The 27,702-nt window shown below is 42.4% G+C and overlaps 1 protein-coding gene across 7 annotated transcripts in view; it reads right to left on the bottom strand.

The window, feature by feature from the left end:
• Positions 1–856: 856 nt before the first annotated feature.
• fgd4a (FYVE, RhoGEF and PH domain containing 4a) overlaps positions 857–27,702 on the bottom strand; it is a 56,349-nt gene continuing 29,503 nt past the window's right edge. For 3 of the 7 annotated variants that reach the window (XM_019894050.1, XM_019894052.1, XM_019894051.1), the window contains exons 2-18: positions 25,247–25,330; positions 15,473–15,625; positions 14,677–14,872; positions 11,455–11,875; positions 7,097–7,186; positions 6,841–6,986; positions 6,520–6,676; positions 6,286–6,424; positions 5,893–5,951; positions 5,666–5,812; positions 5,312–5,484; positions 4,956–4,986; positions 4,768–4,848; positions 4,542–4,667; positions 4,192–4,329; positions 3,969–4,109; positions 857–2,640 (exon numbers count right to left, since the gene is read on the bottom strand). In XM_019894050.1, coding sequence (XP_019749609.1) covers positions 2,380–2,640; positions 3,969–4,109; positions 4,192–4,329; positions 4,542–4,667; positions 4,768–4,848; positions 4,956–4,986; positions 5,312–5,484; positions 5,666–5,812; positions 5,893–5,951; positions 6,286–6,424; positions 6,520–6,676; positions 6,841–6,986; positions 7,097–7,186; positions 11,455–11,875; positions 14,677–14,872; positions 15,473–15,625; positions 25,247–25,330 — 2,543 coding nt within the window. In that variant the 3' untranslated portion in view covers positions 857–2,379. Of the gene's footprint in view, positions 2,641–3,968; positions 4,110–4,191; positions 4,330–4,541; positions 4,668–4,767; positions 4,849–4,955; positions 4,987–5,311; positions 5,485–5,665; positions 5,813–5,892; positions 5,952–6,285; positions 6,425–6,519; positions 6,677–6,840; positions 6,987–7,096; positions 7,187–11,454; positions 11,876–13,339; positions 13,885–14,676; positions 14,873–15,219; positions 15,301–15,472; positions 15,626–21,288; positions 21,403–25,246; positions 25,331–27,702 lie in introns of those variants that run through there. The other 4 variants (XM_019894054.1, XM_019894056.1, XM_019894055.1 and 1 more) reach the window with 4 other exon arrangements.

Here is a 27,702-nt window from a genome sequence, read left to right as displayed (position 1 = left end):
CTGAAATGGGAAGAAAAATACACTTAGTGATTGATTTAACAAAAACAAGATGAAATATAAAAAGAAAGGGGCACGTTTTTTTTCAAGAATAAAGTAAATGAGAATATTTAAAAGTGGTAAAAGACTGATTGTGAAGTTAGTGAAATTATACATTGAAGGGGAAAATATATATATAGCTGATGAAGATCTCCATGCTTAATTTTACAATGATAGTGAATATTTTGTGGACAAAGTTGCTAGCTTGAATAATAACTCCACTCGTATTTCAACTCAAGACCTCTTTATTGAGCAACCGCTCTCTTCACATTCATTACAACCACTGAACTCCCCCCAACTCCGTGCCCTCTCTCAGCATCATTGAGCAGTGTGGCATGTGAAGGTCAATACTTAAAATACTGTAAAACAACCAAATATGGGAGGTGGAAAATACTTTTTATAGATTTGACTGAAGTCAATTAATTCACAGCGCAAAAAGGGAAAAGTCATTCTTTGACAATTTTTAATTTCATGTATTTTTAAAAATATATTTTTTTATTCATGTCAAACCAAAATATTTTGAGAGCATGTTTGGAAACTTGGAGGGGGAAAAACAATTTCAAAACTATTGTAATTATAAATGCCGAATGCTGTGAAGTTTATGATCTTATGAGAGATCAGTGATGGTTGAAGGCGAGAAAAAGTTGAAGATCTTGTCCAGTTAATTTAGCGTTTCTTCTTTCCCCTTACAATTATTTAATATTACCTTATGAATGTATGTAAGATCACAACGAGAGTGCTTTATTTGAAAGCATCCTCATACTCTGTGAGACACATTTTAGTAGTCCTTAGGAGAAGTTAAAAAAACACACACCACAAGCTGGATCCACAAGTATTTAATGTAGTTGTACACTTTTCAAATGTTTGGGGGTGAGGAGATGCGCGCATACAAATGTTGGCTAGACACACAGTGAAGCATTGTGCTCTTTTATTTGTTGACCGAGAATGGTTAAAAAAAACAAACAAAAAAAAAAAACAAAACAGGCACATCCATCCCCTCTGCGTCAGTTCATAGAACCACTGCATGTCTCACTGCAGAACACCTGACAAACTATGGATTATAAAAACGTTTTTTTTCCTTCTGGAGACAGATTTGTGCTAGTTTCCAACAGCTCATGCTCATCTATAAATTACTTTAAATAATACAATTACTTATAGTATTAATTGAAAACAAAAAAAAAAACATTTACATTCTTGCACCAGCTTGTTAACATCTCATTGTACATTTGCGCTGAAAAAGAGAAGCTGCTCTATGCAGACCACAGTCATTAGTTGAACCATTCAGTCTTGCTCGCGACCTGTGGCTGAGGCTGTTGGCGCTTGTTGCAGTGCACCGACACACACGTCTATTTTGATGAACAAACAAACAAAAAGAGTGAAATGTATTTATTCTGTTCAGCTATGACGGGTTTACCCAAACGGTATTTGTTTATTTGACATGGTTTACTTAACATCGTGGGTCCTATCCTTAGGACTGTCACAAATGTGCAGAAAGCTTCAGAAAGTTCATTGTGGAGGAAGTTCAATCAAAGTGGCCAAACGCAATTATTCTATATCATTCATATGTTCAGTTTCTTCCTGCGTGTCTTCAGTGGGGTCACTGGAGACCATCACAATTGACCTTTGTGTCATTGGTAGGGTACACCTTGCATTGATCACCAATCAATTGCAGCGAGATTGTATTTTCAACATCATTTTTAGTATGGATAATAATTATGTCCTTAAAGCAGTTTATGTCGGATTAAAATCTATTAAAGTCTGTTGCTGGTGTACTAAAAGTGAGCAATTGTTCTTGGGTGACTTCCCTCATCAATTGACTGTTTAAACAAATATGCCTCCGATAATTTGATATAAGAGGATTGCTTAGCAGCCCTCTAGGATGTTGTGCAACCGATTATTCCATGGCTTTACCCAAATAAGTTGAGTGAGTGTGAGGGACGCCATCATCTTGTTCACAGTTTGAAAAAAAAGAGGGAGAATACTGACAATTTCTATCATTTGTTATCTTTTTTTTCTCCACGTTATCAAAACAAGGTGAGGAGCTGGGAGGGGAAAAAAAAAATCTTTTTCGAAATAGACAGTTATACTGTACAGGTAAGACTGAGTAGTTGGTGCAGTACAAGTCCACAAGCTTAAGGGAACGCCAAAGCAGAAAGCGTCTCAGTCCTAGTGTTCTTTTAGTAATACAGCACATCTCTTGAAATCATCCAAGATTTAAAGAAAAAAAAGTGTGGGGAGAAAAAGGCAGTTCATCCAGCACTTGCGTTGTCCTTTTTGGCCCAGCAAAGAGAAAAAGTGTGTGTGACCTCAGTCACACAAATTGCAGACAAACTCCCGGCATCCTTACGAGCTGTCCGAGGCCGCTTCCTGCGCGGCGCCGTCCGCCATGTTGCCGCCGTTGGCGTGAGGGCGCTCGGGCACCTCGCCCGTCACGGCCACGCGGATCACTTTCAGCCAGCGCTGCTTGAGCTCCTCGCTCTCGGCCGCGAAGCTGTGGACGGATTTGGACTGGGAAAGGCGGAAGCTAGCCTGGGGCTCGGCGGGGCGGCTGCTGTCATCGACCGAGTAGCCGAGCAGGGGGATGGTGCTCTGGGCCTTCACGTCCTGCCGACATGTCACTTGGTTAATATCAAGTATCAAGTACAACTTTATTGTCAAATGTGCTATGTTTCATGCCCCCGACCCCTCCTTAAGAGTGACGTTTCTGGACTAATATTTGGATGGTGGACAGTCATGATATTTATTGATTGAAAAGAATGGTGCTAGTGGACTTCTTTTTACATTTTTTTTTTCAAAGAAGCTCATCAACAACTGCAAACAGTGATTACACTTCAAACATGATGCCGGCCGGCATTAAAAGACAAGCCTTTGGAATTTTTTGAAAGGGGACAAAAAAAGATGCCTTTCTTTGTTGCCATCGTACTGCATTTTTTGGAAAGGGAAAAAAGATGGCAGTGTTTATTTTGCCATGACCGGCAATTCTCCTAATGGAGTTATTGTGCCGTGAACTGCTCTGTTTGGTCAATCGCCGGTTTTTGGCCTGCCATGAATCGGCTGTTATCAGCATTAGCAGTCTAGCCTAAACCATAAACCTCAGAGCAGGCTTGTCAGGGACATTCACGCGTTTCAGGGCTGGCCTGGAAAATTCATCACCAAAGCTGAGCGAATCCGACTCCATCTCAGCAGCGTTCACGGTCAAATGTGGCAAATATGGCATTGATTACCGCTCTCGCGCCCAATTTCTCATGCGATTGACTGCAAAATAACGCTAGGTGGTATTCGCCAGTCAAGACAAAATAACTACAGTGAAAAAAAAGATTACAGTACTCCAAATTGGGACTTGCATGATGAAGATAAATAAGCGCACGTATCCTACTAACTATATCTTAAAGGCATAATGCTGAGCTGCATATTCAACCATTTGTTTTTATGCTGGGCTGTCAAAATACGGTACGTCACCATGAAGCCGGTCTGTGGTGCAAAAAGTTTAGGGATTGCAGATGCAGGGCACAGTAGGCACACACCCTTTTGTAAATGGCTGAACATGGTGCTATGTGACCTACTCCCATTTCTGCCCAAGAACACAGAGAAAATCACTTTACCTTAGCTGGCTATACTTGCGGGTGACGCACACACAACGATACCTCTATTTTGTATGATCATGTTCCTTTGTTTCACGGCTAACACAAGTACAGTATGTTGCTAAACATGGAGCAGACATGTGTCTGCCAACACAGATTAATCATAATTACTTTTTAAAGAGCAAAAATGGAATAATAGTACCGTAAGCTAAACTACTGAATTGAAGCGGGTGGACCCGGGAAAGGGTTCGGTTCGCTGTTCTGTGTTGCGCTGGGATTGGCAAGTCTGTGTTTCTGGACTGTGTCTTGGGGAAAGGTGATTTTGCATGTAACTCTCTAGGTTGCTTTTACCTGAGGAGCTCCGTAGAGGTAAAGTACTAGACACTCCTTCTCGGGGATAACACACCACATCTTCTGCCAAGGTTTGTTCTTCTCGCAGTACTGCAGGAAGCCACACATGATGCTACTGCCAGTGAATTGAGCCGCTTCGATCTGAATAGAAACAAACAAAAAATGTAAACACGGGCTGCTCTTCCACAGCTTGAGATGCTCCTCGAGATGTTTCTGCGCTCACCTCCAAGATACCTTTCCTCTTGCCCTCGGCAATAGTTTCTCCTGTCAGGATGGAGAAACAGTCCCTGCACACTTTGTTCACTTTGTTGCCGTCGTACTCCAGCGGCACCTTGTTGTCGGAGCATTTCCAGCACACCACCTGGGGAGAAGGACATGTAAGGAACACCCACGCCAACGGTAGCCACAACTTGAAACGGCAGTGCAATCACGTAAATGCACATCAGCATGCGGGAGAAATGCCCACGATCATCTTTCCAGACAAAAGACAGAATGAACTCTGTGTTAAATGTAAAACGCTGCGGATGCATCCGGGGTTCAGTCATGTGACAGCTTTGAAGCTTCAACACTTACATAGCCACAAGCTCTGCAGTGATGTCTTCGTCGCGTAAGTGCGTTAAAAGGTTCTTTACATTTCATGCACATTGTCACTTCATTGTCGCGTATCCAGCGAGGAGCACGCTTTCCCAGCTCAGCATTCTGCAGCAAAAATTAGAAGAAAAACAAACAAACACACACAACAATGAGCATTTGTTCCACCGAGAAGAGCCAGACTTGTTCTTAAACACGTGATACTAACAGACACCTCCTCCACATCCTTGGATGCGTTCTTGAATGACTCGTTTTTTTGCTGGAAGACTTCAATGGTCTCTCGGAATGCCTTGAGGACACAAAATAGAACATGAAGTGGGACTTTCTAAGCCAACGTAGAGGTCAAAATGAAGGGCTTTATCACATTTTTTGGAGTGATGATGTCACCGCACGTACCTTGATCCAGCCCGCCTTGTCCTGCTCGGAGCTGAAAATCAAAATAAAGCACTTCAAAACTGTGAACTTCATTGTAGTTTAGCTGTGGTCATAAAAATATTTTTATTTTGTTTTGGGGATTTTTTAGGCATTTATAGGGTCTAAATATGAACAATGACTGCTTATTTAGGATAACATACCATTGTTTAAAGTGAAATGATAGTGTTTGACATACAATGCCATATAATTACATCATTGTGGGAGCAGTTGCGACTTCTTATTTTTGTCCAATGAGCCTACAATTCCTCTGCTGCTTCGGTGAAAGATGTTTTCGTTTCGAAAGGCGGATGATGCAATAACTAGGATTGTAATTGCACCTGGCTTGTAGCTCTAAAGTCCTCTCTTTCCCTGAAACCTGGAAGGTGTGAGGGTAGTCCTCATTGGTGGTTTCCAGAACTTTCATCCCATCAATGCCGATCCGCGTCCGAACGGTGTACTTGGGTCCTCCCAGGCTGAATTTGGGCACGCAATACAAGAGCATGTTGTTGAACTGGCACGGAAGGAGAAAAAAAAAAGAAAAGAAGTTGACATTTATGACATTAGTTACATAAAGACAGGAGATGTCAAACATGTCAAATATAAACAGCTTGAGCACAAAAGACAGGAGATGTCAAACATGTCAAATATAAACACTGCAGCTTGAGCACGTCTCGCTGTTGCGTTGGGCTCACCAGGAAGAGGTATCGCTCCATGGCTGAGGTGTTCCTGGCTGCCAGCTTCAGGATGTGACCTTCTTTGATGAACTCGTTCGAGGCATGAACGATATCCTCTTCCTCACCGAGCATCTCATAAATCTCCATCAATTTTTTCAGATTTTCCTGAATAAGGAAATGTTAAGAGTCCGTTTGAGGCACGGCTATAAAACCGTGACGAGGATCGTTCTATCTGGCGTACTTACAGATTTGCGAATGGCGCTGTTGGAGTGAGTCGCTGCTGTGGCGATGATTTCTAAGGATTCTAGGAGAGTCAAAAGGAAACTTTGAGCTTAAATGTTCTCGACAATGCTGTCATTTTTTTCAAGTGTTATAATTTAGCACGTTTGAAGTGGTTTGGTACTGTTCCAAAAAATAGCATCCGACTTGAAAACTGCATTTCTGTTTCAAGTATCACCTTCCTGCATTGTCAGTGGCTGGCTTTGAATTCATTGTACATGTCGTCATTGGCCATCCTGCAGGGCAGTCGTTTTATGCAGGACTGGATTGATGTCACTCATTACGGTAACGTCATTAGCATATTGCGTAACCGCTGATCCTGACACATATGCGAAAGTGGGAAGAGTTTGTCCTCTTACTTTCTGCGTCCCGTCTGTCAGGGTCATCCTGAGGAAGTTTCTTCAGGTAGTCTTTGAGAAGCATCTCGTATCGTGGGACTCTCTGCACGGGCTCCAGCATGTGATGCTGAAGTGTCAGGTTGCCACAAGCCTCTTGACTCTGCACACGCAGAGAAAACGTATTTGAACTTCACTGAGCGTTTCGGTTAAATTGCTTCACTCTAAAGTAAAAACAAAAAAAAACTTGGAACGGACCTGTATCTCCTGAATGATGGACTTGAACTGTGGAGATCGGTCACTCCACTGTTTCAGCAGCTCCATGGCCTTGTCGAAGTTCTTCACATACTCCGCATACATTTTGAGGAAGGGTGTGAGCTTCTGGAGGATGTCTCCGATGCGAGGCGTGGACTCCCTGTCGGGAGGAAGAAAGAAAAAAAAGAGGGCACGTGTTTTTGGGGACTTAAAGCCTGGAGGATTGTATGAGCCTAAAGCTCTGTTGGCGTTCGCATTTCTGATTTATGATCATGTAGCTCTGTCTACAAAAGACAAGTAATACTTTGAAGTCAGCAAACTCACCATTCTCCCATTCGTTTCTCTAAGTCAGGAAGCAAAAACTGACTGTGAAAAGTGTTGATGGAGGAGATGTTTGAGAAGATGTTTTTGACCACATCCACAGGGAATGTTCCTTTCATTGCCTCCTCCGTGAGCTTGGCACAAAATTCCTACAGCAGCAAAACACATTTAGTCCCATTTCTACTGGGTTTGCATAGCACACTTTTTTTGGTTATGCGTTGTCTGATGAAAGACGGAAGACAAAGACATAACATCTCACCTTTTCCAACAAGTTGAGTCTTGTAACGTAGGCCTTCTCCGTATGCAAGAGCTCACTGGCAATTTTATACAGTTTCTGCTCATTTGTCTCCTGAAAACAAGAAGGACAGATTAGAAAGCAACTCCACGTACAAGTCACATCATGGTTATTAATGAGAGTATGGGCCCTATTTTGGTAGACTGGCGCCTGTACATTTGGCGTAAAAAAACAGCACTAACTCCGTTTTTGTGCTGGTACAAGTCAAGTTTAGCATGAGGGACGCGTTGCGCCTCTCTGGGCTTTCCGGCGCTCTGAGTTGTTTCGCCACTGACTCATTTGATAACTAAGTCACAGAAACTAGTCTGTGCTTGGCATAAATATGGGCACATCGTCATTTTCGTGCCATGTTTGTGAATTTGGTAGATGCGCTGTGCCTCACTGGGCATTCCTGCCGCGCCCCCGGCGCATCAGCAAATTTGGTTACAAAAAGTAGTTGACATTTTAGACTCTGCAAAAGCAGGTTCAAATGGTAGGGCAGGCAGTGTAATGCAATTTTGGAGCATTTGATCGAGGCAAAGCGGGACACATTCTGCACTCTGTAGACATGTGGTTGATGTCGTCGGATTTTATGCATGAATATGACACATAGGACTGAGGGTGCAAGGCAACAATTGCCCATGTCACATGCATGGCTGACGATATCAACCGCAAGGGGAGATGTTGCATTTTACCACAGACCCCGGCAAGTCTACTTCTGTTTCCCCAATATTTGATGCAAACGAGGGAAGCCGCTAGGATGGACTGGGATAAGACTACTTCTATCCCACAATGGTGCACTAAAACACAAACGCCCCGTTGCGGCCAATTCTACTCGTGCAAAATCCAGTAAAATACCAAAAGAAAGAAAACCCTACCCATGCGTACAGTTAGTCTGTGCTTTTTGTTGGGAACGAAAATAGGGCCCGATGGAGTCACACACCGCACATTCAGGGAAGATTTTAAACTAATGTACAATTGTGGAGCATCAGTCTGAAACTCTTGAATTGCGTATGTCTTTAGTAATCTCAAATTAAACATTGACTTGCATGAAAGACATTGTCGCAAATCCAAAATGCTCAAAAAATATACTCAATTAAGATCAACACAAATTTAAATGATAATATATCATATCCCTTCCCAGATACAAGAATGCATGTGCAAATCTCTCAGCACCCGTAGAATCCCGAAGACAAACAACAGATCATGAATTCAATGGAGAAAAGAAGCAGATGTATTTTCTGTCCTGTACTAAAGCCATCATGAGCTGCTGACATTTGATTGCACATACAGCGCGTGACATGTGGCACTCACGTGTGTTATTGACACAGAGGTGAGAGTGGACACAGTTAGGCTGAGATCTTAACAGGAAATGAAAATATAGAAGAAGGGAAATCACAAAGAGCCAAACACAGCAGACAGGCATTGTGAGGCGGACAGTTATGAACGCGACCGACAATAACTGGGGGGGGGTGGGGGGACCCAAAACAATCCCAACAAAGCATCAGCGAATCAACAACTATCCAAGTATCCATCATCTTCATATTTGTGTGTTGTAATTAACACAAAGGAACAAAATGTTTTGTCAATGTTCATGTTTACAATAAATTATTAAATGTTGCTAAATTGTGGCAACATTTTGTGACAAAATAAAAATCGCAGTAAGAGGCAGTGCAGTCGTACCACACCCATAAACAGATTATTAAATTAATACTGTTGTACTCCTAAACACATTCTTTTCGACACTATTCTAAATTGCACGATTCTTCACAGACTAAGTGTTCTGATCAGAAATCCAGTAAAGGGGGCAAAGCCACTCATTTAACTGAATGGAAGACTCCTCCTCATTGTTCAGGTCAGCTGAGGCGTGAGTCTTTGGCTCCTCCTTCTCTGACTGCTGCCATCGATCCGGGTCTGAGATATTTATAATCCCCGGAGACGACATAAGCCTTAGGCTCCCATGGGCGAACTCAGCTGCTTAAGGATTCGACATCTGTTGGACCTCTGCAAAAAAAATAACTACTTGCAGTAGCACTCTCACACCATGCGAGGTTTTGCTAGGGTATGCTGTGTGGTATTAATCAGCATCGTAGTCCTTCAGTTGTGTTTTTCTTCAGTATGGCCGCCACGATCGAGGAGCTGGCATGACCTGCTGTTATGTCAACAACAAAGTCCCCCCGTCCACAAATTTCGACTTCTGAGCCTGCTCAGAGTTACGGGGAAGCTTGAAGCTATCACTGCAGAAATCGGGCGTAAGGAAGACCTGATTTGGTCGCCGGTCAATTACTGGCCACCTACAGACATCCTTTCACACTGCCCTCACACTGATCGCAGCTGTGTGTATCACTTCACTAGCAGCAACTTCAAACCAATGTCATAGCTTTGAATCAATTCACCATTTCTCAGCTCGGGCAATTTGGAGAACTGCAATCTGTGGTTGAGGGTTCCTCCAAGGCCATAAGTGGGTCAAGATCATCATGAAGTGCCTTTGGTGTCCTCATCAGAATCATCTCGCTAATGAATGAAACTCTGAGGTCTTGTGATAAATGGCTGAACATTTGTACGCGTGCCAGTACAAGGCTAACTCTCTTAAAATGTTCACGCTGCGGACCATTCCAACCGCATCGTCCTGCTGTTTTCTTCACTGTTTTTCTTGAGCAAAGCTTTGGAGGCTTACCTCGCTTTCTTTATTCCCCTTAAATGAAAATGACATCCAAAAGCTTCCTTTTCACTGATGCTAGTGGAAGCTCACCATGGTTTCGTTTTGCTCAGCACAGGGCAACAATATGGGCAGCAAGCATCCTATGTCATCATCCCAGAATGCAATACGCGTGCAAAAACATGGCGGCGTACAAGCAAATAACGTTTCTTCAAAAGGTATTAAACGGGAAATTCTTTGATTTTTTTTTTCCTTTTTTATTTCAAGAGTATAAGCACTTTTTTTCACAGTTTGGCGGGTCCTGAAACTTGCCTATACTCAGGTGCGACTTGTATATATTAAAACTAGAGCTCAGCCTGCCACCCAAAATCCCGAGGTCATGCCGGAAATGAATGGGGAGGGAGTGCGCTCTGCCTCACACAATGGCTTTGTCCAACTTCACAGGCTGGGTCCCCTGAGGGCTGTTTTTTCTGATGCATCACATCACTTCTGACGCGACTCGACTGCATGTGGTGTCCAAATTCATATTTAGCCTGCCCAAATTCGCTATGATTTAATGGAGGTTATAGGGGAGGAGGAGCCTTTCAAGGCAGCAAAGGACCCAACCTGTGATCTGTGTTTCTAGACATTGAAAACCACATGCAGTCAAGTTATGCTGGAAGTGGCAGAAAATGCGACCTTTGGAGGAGGCAGCCTGTGAATTTGGACACACAGCCACCCTCAGAGTGGTGCTAGAGCAGTGGTGGCCAACCTGCGGCTCGCGAGCCGCATGCGGCTCTTTGGCTGGTTCAATGCGGCTCCCGGGCTTTCACACGACAAGCGTCGAAAATGCCTCGGCAGTGGCGATGCCATTCAAACAAGGCGCTAACTACACAGAACGTACGAAGTCAGGCTATCATCAGTCCAGTTACTTGATTGACATAGAGGGCAACCAATTAGATGACTGCATCACCGCTTATGCGCAAACAACGGCGCTAAGCGCTAAGCTAGTCAGCGAATTACCTCTGTGTGTGTGTGTGCACACGCGCGCGCGAGGAAGGGTATGATGTGGCTCTTTGCAGTAACACAGTAAAAAAATTGTCTCTTCGTCTCTGACTGGTTGGCCACTCCTGTGCGAGAGCATCAGAGTGAATTTCCGAACACAGCTCGCGGTGATGGGAGCAACAGAGCTCCAGTAAGACGAAATGTCCACTTAAAACTACGAAAAAAGTTTTTTTTTGTGTGTGTTTAAAAAGGCTTACTTACACCAGAACTTTTGTTGCGGTAAAACCTTGTTAAAGTGTGAGGAAGCCACATGCGAAATGATGATACGTCACGCGTTTGTTGCCATGACTACTACAACATCTTCGTCTTCCATTTCTTTATCAGCTTCTTCTATCCATGGAAACCGAACAGTCGGAGTGAAGTTGTGCATGATTGGTGTGTATTTCCAAACGCACCCACCGTGAGAGAACAGGGATCTTGGGTGCGAGTCCCAGCTCTACCATTCCTGGTCTCGATTTTATAAAGTAAATTTCCGCCCCAAAATGCAACTTCTACATCGGAGCGACGTATAGTTTGAAAAATAGATGAATGCATGAATGTTTGCGAGCTGTTTACGTAGGAAACTGCAATTCATCATCATGATCATCAGGCAATGAATACATGACACACAAATGACTACAAAGAGTAGTTTTGCACGCACCTTCTGCTCTGTACCCGCCTCTTCCGCATGTTCCTGTTTCGAGTTAGTCCCACCCTCTTCATTTTCTTGGGAACTTTGTGAACCAGTCCTGTCCGTGCGTGAATGTGAGTCCTCGGCCCTGCTGTCCGTGCGTCCCATATCTCCATTAACCAGCTCCGTACTGTCTATACTCCCATTTTCGCCATTGCACGCCTTTTTCTCCTCCTCCTTGTCCTGCTCCATCTGCACTAGCACCCCGTTCGCCGTGGGCATGTGAGCATCCTGCGGTTTGGATGACGCAGAGTCCAGTTCAACTGTGGAGTCGTTCTCCTCAATCTTAGCAGCTTCCGTCAGGTTGTGGGAGGTCCGGTGTGCGGGGCTGCAGTTGGCCGACTTGCCGCTCTGTTTGAATGGCGAGCTGTCTCTCTTGTTGCCCGTGTTGCTGCAAGACCAAAAGAAGGCAAGTTGATGAAGACCTTCAGGATGCAAATAAATGAAATAAAAGCTAAATAACCCCAAAAAGTTCATGAGCTGTCCGAGCTGGCGTGTCGATCAGGAAGTGGAGGGGTAAGCGGAGAGCGTTGGCATGCAAGTTAAAAATAAAACTTGCACTGACTTCCAGACTTCTGTCTTGTGAGCTTGATGTGAGGCACAGGAGGTGTATGCGTGTGCGTGTGCGTGCGTTGAGGTACAGTAATGAGGAGGACAGGAACAGCTTACTCCCCAGAGGTAAAAGCTGTCCTAGTTCTACACACACCTGTGTTACAAATCGGGCTGCACATATTAAACATTTGCTTCATAAGCATGAATGGGAAAGCAAAAAAAAATCCCAAAAAAACCCATTGTGCCAAAAATAGACAGAAATACTCACTTGCCATTTCTCGCTGTCAAGTAACAGTAAAGCTTCACACTCAAACCATTACAGATATCAACCAACCAGACAAGTGTTATTTTTTGGGAGGCGGTCACTCTTGCTCCGCATGTCCGGCAGAAACAGGAAGCGTGTATAAATAGAGGAAGAACAACACACTGGCGCAACCGCTTGTCTCCTCTTGCGCTCGAACATAGAACGTCATCATCCTTTCCTCCCGGGCGAGCAAGAGGGACCGAATATTCCACTTGGTGCACACAATGTGTTTTTCATGCGGATAAATCAAGGCAAACCAACGTTGGATGAAATACATAAGGCGGCTTTAAAAGCAGTCTCGGCAGGTCAAAGCCTCGGTGGCCACGTGGCCACTTCGAAGCTGTTAAGTTCCATGTGAACCAGATTAGGACATTAGAAGGCTAATTCTGTTCACAGAAGCTGCAGGCTGGTCTCTCCTGTTGCAGGGCATCTTCGGGCTAATCTCTGCAGTAGGTTTTGTGGTCCAGAGTGGAAGAAACCGCTTGCTCTGATTTATCCAGTTTCACGTTTGAACTGGGAAAGCATTGTAGGATTCTGCTTATTCTTTGGCCCAAAATAAAGGTCATATAGAAACTGGACTAAAAGTGATGATGCTATCTCTTACTACGATATCCTCGAATCTACTCTCAGAGTGAAAGACAGCAGTGATGAGATTGCAGTAACCCGACTTTGACTACATGAACAAAGGCGTTAGTAACAAAATTCAAACGAGTAATTTTGTTTCAAACTGTAGGATTCTGCTTATTCTTTGGCCCAAAATAAAGAAACTGGGCTAAAAGTGATGATGCTATCTCTTACTATGATCTCCTCGAATCTCTTGTCAGAGTCAGTGGAAAGACAGCGGTGATGAGATTGCAGGAACCCGACTTTGACTACATTAACAAAGGCGTTAGTAACAAAATTCAAACCAGTAATTTTGTTTCAAATAAAAGTGACCACACGATGGAGGTGAATATGATAAAATGACAGATGAGAGTGGTGCCGCTGAATGATCCATACCTCTTTGTCTTGGTTTTCATGTCCCGACACTGACTGCTTTCCCACAACTGAACGAGGAGCTGGGTGTGTCCTGGGCTTCTCAAATCTGTTTTCATCCCCTCACCAAAGGCTGACCTGTAAACGTGTGCGCTAATCTCTTTCCCAGTTCTTCTCTGCCGCCTCGTCTCAACTATTGTCACCGAGTCAGTCAGAGCACTCCGATTGCAGCACTTCTGCTTTTCATCCATGACATGCCGCTCAAGGAAATGTTGGGAAAGACTACGTCTTTCCGCTTGTGCCGTTTCAAGCTGTCGGCGTGATTACCACAGCAAGAGTCTAGCTGCGTTATTACGTAGATTGAGCAGTGCAATGCATGGATTGTGGCACACAACGTAGTGGTGATAACCCTTATGATTAAATCAACCGCTGTGTGAAGCAATCTACAGGACACTCCCAAGTTTACTAAAGTGTGAACATCATGCGTCACTTTCACTCAGACTAGAAAATAAACAAACAAAAAATAAATTCGAGCCATTGTTTTGTTGGAATATGCCCATACAGCAGGTAAGAAAGAGAAACTAAAGTCTTTTTGGGGAGCCAATAATGCTGAATTTGGGGCTACGTACAACGCAACTCAACTTTATTTCTAGCGCACTTCAACAACGACCACAGCTGTACATAAGACAAGACCTAAAATAATAACAAACAATGAATAACCTAAATAAAATATGATTATTATATTATATATTATATTCGAACAAAAATAATCAAAATCTTACATAACCAGGAGACTGATACAACAGCATTTGGTTCTCTTTAAACCAGAAGACTCTGCAACAGGCAATCATGAGACCCCCAAGACGCTCTCTGTTTCTCCGCAGTGTAATATTTATGCCCCCCTCCACCCCCAGTTTTGGGCTCACCAATCCTAAATGACCTCAGCATTGAGGAAATGCTCTATCACTATAAAACACTGCAATACATTCTACTGCTGACTCTTATTTATTCCTCAGTAATGACAATTCACCACTATCTGACCAGGACAATCAAACAATAGACAGTTGCTAACCAATAGACAATCCTCATAATCAATAACATAAAGTCACCCTCTTGAAACTGACTGCAATACTGTATGCTCTTTAGGACAATATATGATTTCTTCTTACATGTGAGGTTATTGAAAAAAAAAAAAGAGATGCAGCAGTTCAAGTGAAATCACTTATGTCCCGCAGAAAGAAATGAACCATTGGAAGGCTCTACTATTCGTTCATATTTGGAATCATCATGGGCAGAACATAGACGTGGTCTATGCTTGCAGATCCCACACAGCAGAAGAGAGGAAAAAGGCTCCTTCCTACCTGTTCTCCTCAAATCGGCTGATGAGGTCTGATACTTTGGAGTGTTTGATTCTCACTCTCTCCCGGTTTGTCGCCCCCCTTCCTCCTCCACCTCCTCCCTCCTCCATCCCTGGTCTAAATTGGGGTTTCTGGTTGTGAGCCAGTGGGGATGACAGCTCTGTCACCGGGCTCTGAAGGTGTGCTGGCTTGGGAGGCACTAAGGACAAAATCAAAAATAAATGATGCTGGATTTTGCTGAGACGCATATCGACGGATTTCCTGAGGGGGTAAACCAATGCAATGCAAATTTAGGTCTGCGGGGGGCGCTATGGGCTATGTGACAACTACGTGGGGCCTGGAAGAACCATTCCAGAAAATAAGGATGCTCTGAGTTTTAGTATGAGTAACGTGTTCGTCAGAGTTCACATATTTGAAGGCCAAATGGCCAGCATGATTAACGGCTGCACAAGGAGGGTCTTGTGTGTCTTATCAGTGTAGAATGATTAACCGGGGAAAATAAAAGAGGAACAAAGGTCAACGTTCACTAGACTCCGAACAACTTACATCATCTGATTCCTCTTTTCACCGCTTTCCTTCGCTGGGTGGGACGCGTGCACTGCTAAAGACTGCACACGGTGACTGATGTATGCGGTACGATGGGGTATGATGGAAATGCAGTGAGGGATGTTATGACACAAGAAGGTTAGGCCTAAAATGAAGACAATGACTGTCGCTGCATTGTTTATGGTGGCTTTTTCTGACCTCCGACTTCAGATCGTCAATGTAGTGCAGTCATCAGTCAGCCGTCATTGCATACCTGGTGGTTTGGACTGTGACGGCGGCCTCTTGCCAGAACCTCTTCCATTGACGCCAGCCTGGCTCTTCTCGCTGCCCCCACTGCTTGCTCGACTCAGACACGCCTGCACACTGGAGTTACCTATGTGCCTGCATGACGAACTCCGGCCCAGGGCTGAAGGACACAAGGAGAAAGGAAGCGTGCTCGTTCAAATTGACAGTTGCTTTAAAGTTCTCTGAAATCGTTTTGTGACGTCATGTATACTGTCAACAGTTCTGGAGATGGTTTTATTGTTCAACTATAATTTACTTATGCCGCATGCACACCAAGGATGTGGATTTATGTTCGATACCACTTTTTTTCAGAGTGATCCTAGTATGAGTATTCACGCTTGAGTACTCACCAATAGCAAGCAGCATACCACTAACACTTATGAAACATCAAATATCATTTCACACAACGACAGATAATTGTTTGTTTGTTTGTTTGTTTGTTTGTTTATTGAACATATATAAAACATACAATAACAGATGACAAAATGCAAACAAAATTTATGAAAGGAAAATAAAAATAAGTACTACAAACATCATCACAGTTATATTATAATTCTAAACAAAGACCTCTTTCCGACATACATGATGTTTCACAGTGTCAATTGCCCACAATGTACACCAACTATTGGCAAGGAAAACTTGATTTTAAAAATGTATTTATTTTTTATTAATAACTTATTGGTGGCTGGTATCGACATCTTTCACGAGCACTCAATACCTTGAAATAAGGCAGGTATAAACCCGATAGTAATCCCTGGCATCGGTACTTGCCCATCCCTAATGTGGATTATTTTTTTTTTTCAATGCTACAACAACAACAACAACAAGTAAACATGACTGGTACGACAACAAGAAAGCTAGCCAACATTCTATTTAAAAACGTCTTACGGCATTTTGCTGTTGCATCTTTTAAACACACCCAACATAAGTTTGTCTTGCCTTTGCAGCTACAACACTCCTATTGGAACATGTTCTACGAAACTTCATTGTTTCTGTGACGATTTTTATCCATTCCCTTCTCTCACTCTACCAAGGGGAAACTAGTATCGATGGATGCTTGGATTAAACTCTGTAACGTAACCCTTTAATGGTAAAGAAGAGTTTTCAGAATGGACCACAAAGCAACTCCTAGACAATCAGCAAAGAAAAATATCCCATTCAACTGCATGAAACACAAAAGAAAATAACATCAGTGCATGTTGATATATTGTATTATTTCATGAGTTCACATTAAGAGGTGCGTCTTGATACTTTTGTCCATGTTATTTAGGAAATGGGAAACACTTCCCTCTACAGGACTTAGACCGCTTAAGATCAATTCAAACTGGAGTCATTCGCCCGAAATAATAGTTGTGAGTATCAAACAGAGTTCGCTAATTGTCCATCTGATGATGCAGTGAGGTTCCATCCACCCAGCTGGCCCCAGCTGGTGCAGCATTGCTGGTTATTTGGCTAGACAACAGTGAGGTAATGGAGCGAAAGATAGAGACTAGCAGTGTTAGCAGTAGTAGCCTTGATCTATTGCTCCGCTCTCCCTCTCTGTCATGCACACACATGCACATACACATTCACACACACGCCCTTATATGGTACCAGTCAAATGCCATCTCACTGTTTACAAGCTGTTTTTCCATATAAAGTGGCCACTTGAAAGTGGTGTGTGATTACCAAGTAATATCAATGTACTACGGTATATAGTGCAGAAATCGGTGCGGCTTTCTGTTTGCCTCGCTTTGCTTGTTTGGAGGAACACTGTGTGCTGGATTATTTGTGGAAGCTGAATCCTAAAGCCTAAAAGCATCCAGACCACAGAATGTCAAACATCTATCATTTAGGTTAGCCCTTTATCACTAAAGCCTGGATAGTTTCTGTGTGGAAGTGAGGTAGAAGACTTCCATCTGTATAAATCAATGAAAGGTTGACTTAAATTGTGCAAGGGTGTGGTTATCTATTTTAAAAATCCAGACAACATGGTTTGGACCTGAGTTTAATTAACGCTGGATTGCAGATAATTCCAAAGTATGCTTGAGTACACTTTACAGGCGTTCTAATACAATACTATCTTTGGCCACTTGTTTGATTTTTTGTTCATTCAGTGGCTAAACACAGTTTGTCAGCTAAAACTGATGATGTAGCCTCTCAAAGATGGTAGAATGTACGTGATGTACACTCACGAGAGACTACACTACACATGACTGACTACGATCGCCATATATTGTGGTCTTAAGGAACTTAAAAATAAATAAATAAATAAGGAAATTGGCCTCGAGAAGAATGATGGTCAGCCTACTCTTATGTTACACTAAGGTGTGTCCTGTATTTAGGATGATGGGCGTCTTGAAGCTTCTAACTCAGTCTGTCTATTTAAAGACTGAAAAGTAGTCATTGTGCTGTTTGGTATAACATTCAGTACCTTGTACGTATATTACATCTTGATGGCCAAAATCCAAATACTCCTCTCTGACAGGTGTCAAATCCAGGTCCAAAAAGTAAATCCTGCCATAGTTTGTTTTTAGCCACAGGTTTTCCGACTCGACCGGCAGGTAAACAAGCTCCTGAGTAGAAGCACCGGTGGCTAAACAAAAACTGTGGCAGGGTGAACTTTCTGGACCTGTATTTGATACCTCTGTCAGATAGGAGGATTGGCATTTTGGCCGTCGACATTTTGAAATACTGATGGTGTCATCACATGACAATTTTCTTACAAATTTACAGTACTTCCTCCGTGTGACATCTGGGCTTAAGGGTTAAATTGACACAAATCTATTAATCTGATGTATGAAGGGCAACACATGAATAGCAGGTTAATTCCATGTCGTACTTTCTTCCATGTAGGGGAGGAGTATTTAAATGTTCTTACTGTCAATATACATCACTGCCATAGACAGATTAACAAATCCGGATTATTTTCCGTCCATCCATTTACTTTTGTTTATCCGGGGTCAGGTCGCGGGGGCGTCTGCTTTAGTAGGGAAGCCCAGACTTTTCTGTCCCAAGCCACTTCTTCCAGTTCTTGTGGGGGGGATGCCGAGGCATTCCCAGCCCAGCCCGGAGACATAGGCTCTCCAGTGTGTCTTGGGTTTTTCCCAAGTGGGATGTGTCCAGAACACCACACCAAGCAGGTGTCCAGGAGGCATCATAATCAGATGCCCGAGCCACCTCATCTGGCTCTTCTTAATGCGGAGGAGTAGCAGCTCAAGTCTGAATCTCTCCCAGATAACCAAACTTCTCAACCTATCTGGTAGGGAGAGTCAAGACACCCTGAGGAGGAAACACAATTCGTTTGCTTTTATCCGGGATCTTGTTCTATCGGTCACGATGAACGACTTGGACCATAGATGAGGATAGGAATGTAAATCGACCTATGAATTCGCCTTCTGGCTCCCTCTTCACCACAACAGACTAATACAAAGTTCGTACCGCTGCATCATTCTTCCCTCAGTTGTGAACAAGACCCCACAGTACTTCAACTCCTCCATTTGGGGCAGGATCTTATTCCATTTCGGACCGAGGACCGTTCATCTCAGATTTGGAGATGCTGATTTGCATGCCAATTGCTTCACACTTGGTTGCAAACTGCTCTGCTTGACGAATCCATCAGTACCTGAAGTGTGTATTCTGCCACTTTCCCCCAACATACCACATTATGTACAAAAAGCAGAGATGCAGTACCGAGGCCACCAAACCGGACCCCTCAATACCTCGACTGCACCTAGAAACTTTTGTCTTTAAAGTTAATAAACAGAATCGACAAAGGGTAGCCTTGGCAGAGTCCAACCATCACAGGAAATAAATCTGACTTACTGCTGGCTATGCAGTCCAAACTCGGATATCGGTCGTGACAGGGAAGGAACAGCTTGTTTCGGGGAGTTTGGTACCCAATACTCCCAAAGCACCCCCCCGAGCCCCCCACAGAACTCCCCGAAGGACACGGTTGAACGCCTTCTCCAAGTCCACAAATTACATCTAGACTGGTTAGGTGAACTCCCACACACCCTCAAGGACCCTGAGAAAGGTGTCGAGCTGGTCCATTATTAATGATTGTATTAATTATGATTCATTATTTTCATGAAATTAATAATTTTGAGAAAAATGACATGCCAACAAAGTGTAATTGGACAATTTCCCACAGCACACTTGATGATCCAACACTGCACACTAAAGTGCTCATCACTATTGAAGTTTTTCTATGCATGTTATGATAAAATAGTCAATTTGTGTGTTTCTTCCTTTGTACAGCAAATAACTTTAAATATTGCATCCTTTGCGCAGCCTCAACTAAAAGAAGTTGACAAATGTTAGCAAAGGTGACATTAAACTGTGTTGTACCCTCATACATATTATTCAATACGTGTGTGTGTGTGTGTGTGTGTGTGTGTGTGTGTGTGTGTGTGTGTGTGTGTGTGTGTGTGTGTTTATGAACCTCAGTGTCATCAAAGCAGCGACTTTGTATTTCCTGCACTTGAATCTCGATGTCAATGTCTATGTCTAAAACAGGAAAAAAAAAAGGACGCAGATTCATATAGTCAGATACTATTTTTACAAGCTGACCGTAATTAAAGACAACAGCACTTGCCACCGTCTGAGTGGAAACAGATCCATGGTGTGTTTGAGAGAGCAGACTCTAAAAAAAGGGGCTCTGAAATGACCGATCAATTCCGAAGACAGCCTCAGGAATTTGTTTTACGCTGTGTGCTTGCCCCTTCTTGCCTCCCACGGTCACATTGAGATCATGAGAAAACTTGCAGGAGAACCATTTTTTTTTTGTATGTAGGATCCCACACATAGAAAGCACCAGGATGCAGACTGTGTCCCAGAAGCCACTTTTACCCTCGAGGATGGCGGGGGGGAGCCTGTCCCAGTCTGGGGGGTTGTTTTTAATGTATCACACGCCAATCTGGTCTGCAGCTGTAAGCCACACTGGTAGGAGACGTTTGCCGGAGCCATAGTTTCGCTACTGTGCGCTTTTGCAAACAGAGAAACGAGCAAAAGTTTCAAACACTGAACTAAAACAAAATTTTGTAGAATGATAAACAGCTTGGCAATACATACGAAACTAAAATGTTGCGTTTTGGTAAATTAATTTGTTGAATCATATTGCTGAATTCAGATTTGAAGATACAGGATGTACGTCTAACTGTCAAACGATGTGCCTTAGAGTGCCATATTCACACACGATTACATAGAAATGCAGCTTCTTGCATTTCATTGACAGTATAACTAATGATACCACTCTGAGAGCTTTACCCTAACACTGCCGTTGCTAGGTTGGAGCATCTCATTAAAAGCACCGTGGCTTGAGTGGCAGGGTACACAGTAAATTAGTAGCAGCCAGAGGCAGCGCCGCCCGGCAGAAACACTTCGAGTCACCTCCTTTGTTTGTGCCACTGCAGGAATGAGCCCTGCTGTCTGGACCTGAGTCTTGTTAACTTGGTTTTAACAAGTGTGAGAGCGCCAGCCGGGAAACAAAAGGCGCACCTGTGCTTTCGGTCCCTCTCTGACACACACATTGAGCCTAAAATGCACGCTTTGACCACACGCCACGTAGTCTCACCACACTCGGACCACAAGGAATGTCACATTGTGCTGCTTGTTGGTGGCTGAGCGGATTACGGATGCAGGCAACGCCACGTTAACCAACGAAATCATCAGAAAACTGCTACATCAGAGTTGGTCGAAAAGTGCAAACTGAAGAAGGTAATGGCTGCAATTGTGTCAGCCAAATGTTGAACAGGTGCTCTGTCTCCAACAAGACATTTTCTCCAGATTGTGAAGCTCACTCACCCAGGTAGAGCAGAAAAATACGATCACTTTGTTGTCATGTGTATCCTCCAGTCAGCTGTTGTGTGCCCAAAAGTGCACAAAGTTCTGTGAGTTCTCGATTCCAGTAGTGCAAGCTGCAGAATGACGCTCAGTGAGGAACTCAAACAGTTAGACTCCTCCCTGTTTCCCTCACTCATGCACCTTATATTTTAAGTGACTTTAAAACGGGCAAACACTGACATACGCGCACACACACACACACACACACACACACAGAAATGTTCACAGTTTAGGAATGTCAATAAAATGGTACTCGTCGTTCTAAGAAATAAAGCGTGATAAAAGTCTGATACTGTCTGATCATAGAGCAATCTCTCTTATCCCAGAATCACTGTCTAGACCACCATTTAAAATAAAGAATGTTTTCTCCCATAGGGGCACACATGCACGGTTACACTCATCCACGCACAACTTCCCGTCCCCAGGCTAATTACATGCGCAAACATACCAAGCCAAAATAAACAAGACAGCTGAAACAATGCAAACAAGATGTGAATCTTGTTCGTGCGTGTAGCGCTGCTCGCTTCAAGCAGGCCGCACACCGAGCACTGCGGAACTGGAACTGGACAATTGCGAACGAAAAAATCATTGGCAGGCCAAGCCCCAACAGCTCACGGCAACAGAAAAATGCGACGCCTGGCGGTTTGTTCGGCAAACAGCGTTATGAAGCCTCAGCTACATTATTTTATTGACAGTTAAAGTCACTCCACACTTTGCTTTTGTTTTTAACCACATGTACAAAGAACATTAAAACCCATTCAGTACCGGCCAATTCTAGACCAAGTCTGAAAAGACGGTTAAAAACATCTTTGGGAGTGAATGAGTTAAATTGGAGAAATGTGAGTGAGAAAGTGAGAAACGTGTTTGAATAAGTTTAAATGTGTTTAAAGCCAACGGCACGGGTGAAACTATAAATGAATAAATCTAAATAAATAAATATTACATGGTGTCCGCATATGTTCACCCATCGAAGGTGGGTCTGGAAGGCATCCCCTGTGTTAAACAGGGATCACTCTACTTATGTATACACAATATACTATCGTATACATTGCTGTGAAATAGTATTTGTCTCCTTCCTGATTTCTGTGCTCTTTGCATATTTGTCACATGCAAAGGTTTCATTCAGTTCAGCAAACCCATGTTAGTATCACAGAGACTAGCGAAGGGAATACAAAATGCAGTTTCTAAATGCCAATTTAATTTTTTAAGGCACAAAAAAAAAATCTAACACTACCTGTCCCTATGTGAAAAAAAGAGAGGCAAGCAGCAGCATTCTGGACCAACTGGAGACGCTAATGGAGGATTGGCTGACTCCAAAGTAAAGTGCATTCGGAGTAATACAGCTGGGATGTGACAATGACATTAATTACTGTTTCAAAGTGCAACCAAGAAGACCAGATTGCTCTTTATCTATCTGTAGGCAGTAATAAAGGCATGCATGTGTACAATCACCCGACTGCACATAGCATTCAAAAGACATGCAAGCTGATGAAACGCCAGGTATTACAAATCTCTTTCAGAAAACTTGTCGGCTGACTCTCAATTCCTTCCACTTGGGTAATGCATTGCCAGCGTAAATAAAATGCTAATTTCCAAAAACAAAAATCTTGCTGTGGACTAGTGTTGTCAGGCCAAATGTGACTTTATGGTGCTAAAAATAAACTGCCAGAAGCAACTCTGTTAACTGACATAACAACTGAGTCTGGGGACAAAGAGGCCAATGAGTTTAAAAACCCTTATGCGCCGGGAGCTACCATTTTGGTAAACGTTTTTGCGTCTTTTGTTTAAATTAAGAGCTTGAACACTGACACAAATCATCATCGTAATAAAATGTCTCTTAAAAAAAAATCTTACCCTCATGATGACTGAAAAAAAAAACAATATAATTTTTCAAGGTTCTACATATTGTTGCTAATAGTCACTAATGTCTTTTTTGAAGGTAAAAGTGGTTGAAAGATAAGCGTCATACTCATCTGTTGCTTTTCAGTTTCAGTGACAAAACACTGCTATAAGTGTAAAGGGCCCCCCTGTCTGAAAATTACCATTCAAAGATGGCACACAACTGCTTGACAACAAACCAACATTGAGTCCAAGAACTAATTTTTGCATTTATAAAAATAAAAACAAAAATCAACTCATGCAAAGATTTTAATATTATACTATGTTCGTCCAGCATGTCATTCAATTTCGTCAAATGTATGATACAGTTCACTTTGCTTTTTAAAGGAGCCAAAGAAACCCGGTCCATTTCCCCTGCATGGCGAGTCTGCCATCCGTCACAACGGTCTGTCATCCGTCATCCATGTTTTAACTGGGTCCGATTTTATTTTAAAGTCTAAATAAAAATCGCTTCAAAGCCACACATTGCGTTTTCTAAACTCATTTTCAGACAGGATAATTTCCGAAATTCACACGGTTCGAAATGAGTCACATTTCAGTTTCCTTGTTTTCACGAGGAACTACAACAACTGTTGTGCAAGATTTAAAAGAGTGGAGTGCAATATTGTGACATGCAGTGCCAGACATTAACTTTCACCAGTGTATATAAATCATACAACTTCTCTCTGCCAACATTTCAAGCCCGTGTGCCACTCATTGGCGCCAACACTGACTAACCCCGCTGCTGATGTTTATTATCACGTAAAAACACAATCCATAAAACAGCCATTGGACCTGGTTTCTATCATTGTCAGATGTCCTACATCTCCCTATGGGATTAGGGGGCGTGTGTCCCATCTGGCTTTATGTGAAGCTTTTGTTGTATCCACCATAACTCTTGTGTCTGCGTGTGCGTGTGTCTGCGTGTGTGTCTGCGTGTGTGTGTGTGTGTGTGTGTGGGGGGGGGGTATAGAAAGTGTGACACATCACAATTAGCAGCCGGCAGGGTGACTACGACCAGACTTTGTTCAGATTAACCCAGCCTCATTTTCTAATCCAGAGGCCAATGTAAGATTAGACACATCATTTCAGCATTGTCAGGAATTGCAAGTGCAGCCTCAAAATGAGGAAGAATGCGATGAAAGAGAGGAAGATGAACAGAGGGGTGAAGGAAAGGTGGAGGTGGCAATCCACACCACTTTCAAAGAAAGAGTGAGGACAGTAACAAAGGCAAAAAGTTAGACGGGATGAAAACATTTGAGCGCAGAGATAAAACAAACTTGACGGTTAAAATGAATGCTACTGTATACAAGAGAGAAGTGCAAGAAAGCGAAAGACAGAAAGAAAGAAAGAAAGACAAAGAAAAAGAGAGACAGAAAGTAAACAGACAGAAAGACAAAGAAAAAAGAAAGAAAAACAAAGAGAAAGAGAGAGAGACAGAGAAAGAAAGTAAAAGAAAAAAGAAAGAAACGAGAAAAACAAAGCGGCAAGTAGGCGAGGATTTCATATATGACACGGATATCTTGGTCTTAAAAAACAAAACAAAAAAAAAAAACCTAAAATGATACCTTTGACATTATGGTTAAACAATGTCGTGGTGCCAGAAATATATTCCATATCTTCCATGTTTGTGGGGTATTGAAAATAGCTCAGTTGGAGCTCAATGCAAGAGTGAGGCCGGCTGGGATAAACAAATGGAGAGACAATGCTCTGCAGAACTTGCACTTGGACTCTACATGAATAAACACATTTGTTTGGAAACCTTGAGTTTCCTTTTAAGAAGCTCTATTTTCGATGGCATACTATATTACAAAACGCAACGAGAAAGACGGACCCTTAAAAGTCTAGCAGGTTAAATTCTAGATTTAAAAAAAAAAAAAAATCGTAAACGGCTAAAAAGCTTTTTTTAAAGCCACTGTACCCTTTAGATGGAGTGCTGTAGAATTGGCTCACATTTGTATATGAGTTGAAAGCGACTGGTTCAGCAACACATGAAAAAATGAAAGACGTATGCAAGGTGAGCGTGGGTGATGCATCTTACCTCTGGAGGGCTCAATTTTCACAGGAACACAGGCTTCTTCATCGGCACACTTGGACTGGAAACACACCGCGTTATCGTTCGTCTCTGCAACCACATGAGACAGAATTCACTATTACGAGGCAACCTAGATTTCATTACAGACTGAACATTGGAGTTAATTAAAAAAAAAATCTGTTTAAAATCACAGGCAAAGCTTCACAGAAGTGAGAAGATGCACACTGTTGTTGAGGAAGGTGCTCATCTTGATACGAAAGCATGACTGCAAACAGCCCTCTTGTGCCCATCACAACCAGCCTTATAGCAGATTATTTTTGAACGCACACACTACCGGTAGTTGGATCAGACCAAGAAGGAGAAACTGGAGCGTTCATCGTAACCCGATAATAAATGCATTTTAGCACAAACTATTTGTTTGCAAGGTGGTTAAAGATGACAAATGAATGAATATAAATCGACTGCATATAAAATGTCGATACACCTCTTTCTCTGCAGACCATAGCTTTTGCTGTAAAATGTAACAACAAAAAAGTCAGGAAAAGCCTAGAAGAACAGCTGAACTTCATTTGGGGATAATGAGAAGAACCTTAAACGGTAGCGGGTGCGTGCTGACTCCCATTTAACATGAGCTTGAAATGAGATCAGTTCATTCTGAACACAGCAAAAATCCCCAGTTATGAGTGGGCATGCACATTTATGGAACCACATTATCCCAGTGGTTTATTTTTACTTTCACTCTCAAAACATATTTTTTTGTCCAATTCAGATTTATAAGTATTCGGTCACATTAATCGTGGTATCATCATTATCCTGGCATTTAAACAACAGTGGGTAGCCACTAAGGGTGTGTATCTCTCCACAAAAGACCATTATATCCTATTTTCAATACAATTCAATTAGTTATGGTACGGTTGCAGCTTTCTCCATGTTTATCCATATGCAACAATGTGTAGAAAACCCTCCAAAGCTGCAAAATTATCCAAATTAATTCAATTCAAAGAAACGAAAGAATCATCAGGAACATCATACCAATTCATATTTGATGTGCATCTCTCATTATCGATAATTCGATACGTATTTCGATACATGGTTTGCAATACGATCGAAGGATTCAACAAATTAAAAATGTAACGATTCGATTCATCGAATCAAAAATTATCTCCTGAGTGTATGTCCCAAATCACATCTAAAAACAAAATTTAAAAATATAGATTGCTTCACAAGAAAATCTAAACATTTTAAGGGCATCAAAAGTTGACATTCTTCTTTTGCGAGAAAAAACAGGCAACCGAAATAGTCAAGATGTGCCATGCTAATAATAGACACCACCCAAAACAGAATCAGTTCCTTTAATTTGATATTTATTTGAAATCCATCTATAAATGCACAGCACATTGCCTGCACACAAACAAATTCTCAGGCACTTACGATCCACAGCCGGCCATCATATCGAAAGATGGAGAGGTTTCTGTTAACGCCAATCGGAAGACAACTTGTTTACTTGGGAGAATGCAAAGCAACAGCCTTTGTAGACAGAAACTAATTAGCCTGTCTGGCATATGTAGGGCATCATCTATGGGACAGCTAACAATCATTATAGGCAGCCTGTTAATATGCACATAAAAGATGAAAGGGAAAAATAGTGTTTAAAAACAAAGACGGGCTTAAAAGCCTATCGAGCCCCCCGCAAAACACACACAAGTCAGACAATTAAAAAGCAACACGCTCACTGGCAACTCAAATAAGTAAAAAAAAAAAGGTAAAAATAAAAGCTGCAAGACCAACAAAGCAGTTAACATGGAGCAGTGTGCATGCAATAAATCACAAAATAACATTTTTGAAGTTGAAATGTAGACTACTTAATGTCGATTAAGTAGATGTGCAGGACTAAATTGGAGTCCAGATGAAAATAACTGAGAAATCACAAAGGACAACAATTATGCCACGATGCATCGAAAATTATCCACACTGGAAAAAAAGTGTGTTCAATTTACTCAATCTTCTTTTGTCAAGTCACCTGGATCCAAATAATTACTTGTAAAGTAGTTGTACAGTCTACTTAATGTAGTCTATTACATCTAACCATGTGTACGAGTAATGCAATCACCCATCCATACATTCTCAGGAGCGCTTATCCTATCATACCCAGTAAGAGTGAGGCTGCAATGCTTTAAGAATGATTATTCAATAAATTCGCTACTTGGAAATATATGTGCAAGTCCCTTGTTTTTAAATAGTAATGTTGCGGACAAGAAAGGTCGACTAAGTCAAAATAATGACTTACAGTCAGAGGGCGTGTGTGTGTGTGTGTGTGTGTCAAAATAATGTCTGACAGTCAGAGGGCGTGTGTGTGTGTGTGTGTGTGTGTGTGTGTGTGCGTGTGTAAAGAAGGGGGTATAATATTCTGGCTCATGGATTAAACTAGATCTTTCTCCACCCCCCCCCCCCCTCCCCACCAC

This window comes from Hippocampus comes, unplaced genomic scaffold, assembly GCF_001891065.2.
Source record: "Hippocampus comes isolate QL1 unplaced genomic scaffold, H_comes_QL1_v1.1 scaffold104, whole genome shotgun sequence".
In the NCBI taxonomy this organism is placed as follows: Eukaryota; Metazoa; Chordata; class Actinopteri; order Syngnathiformes; family Syngnathidae; genus Hippocampus; species Hippocampus comes.
This window is presented reverse-complemented; position numbering and strand designations above follow the sequence as displayed.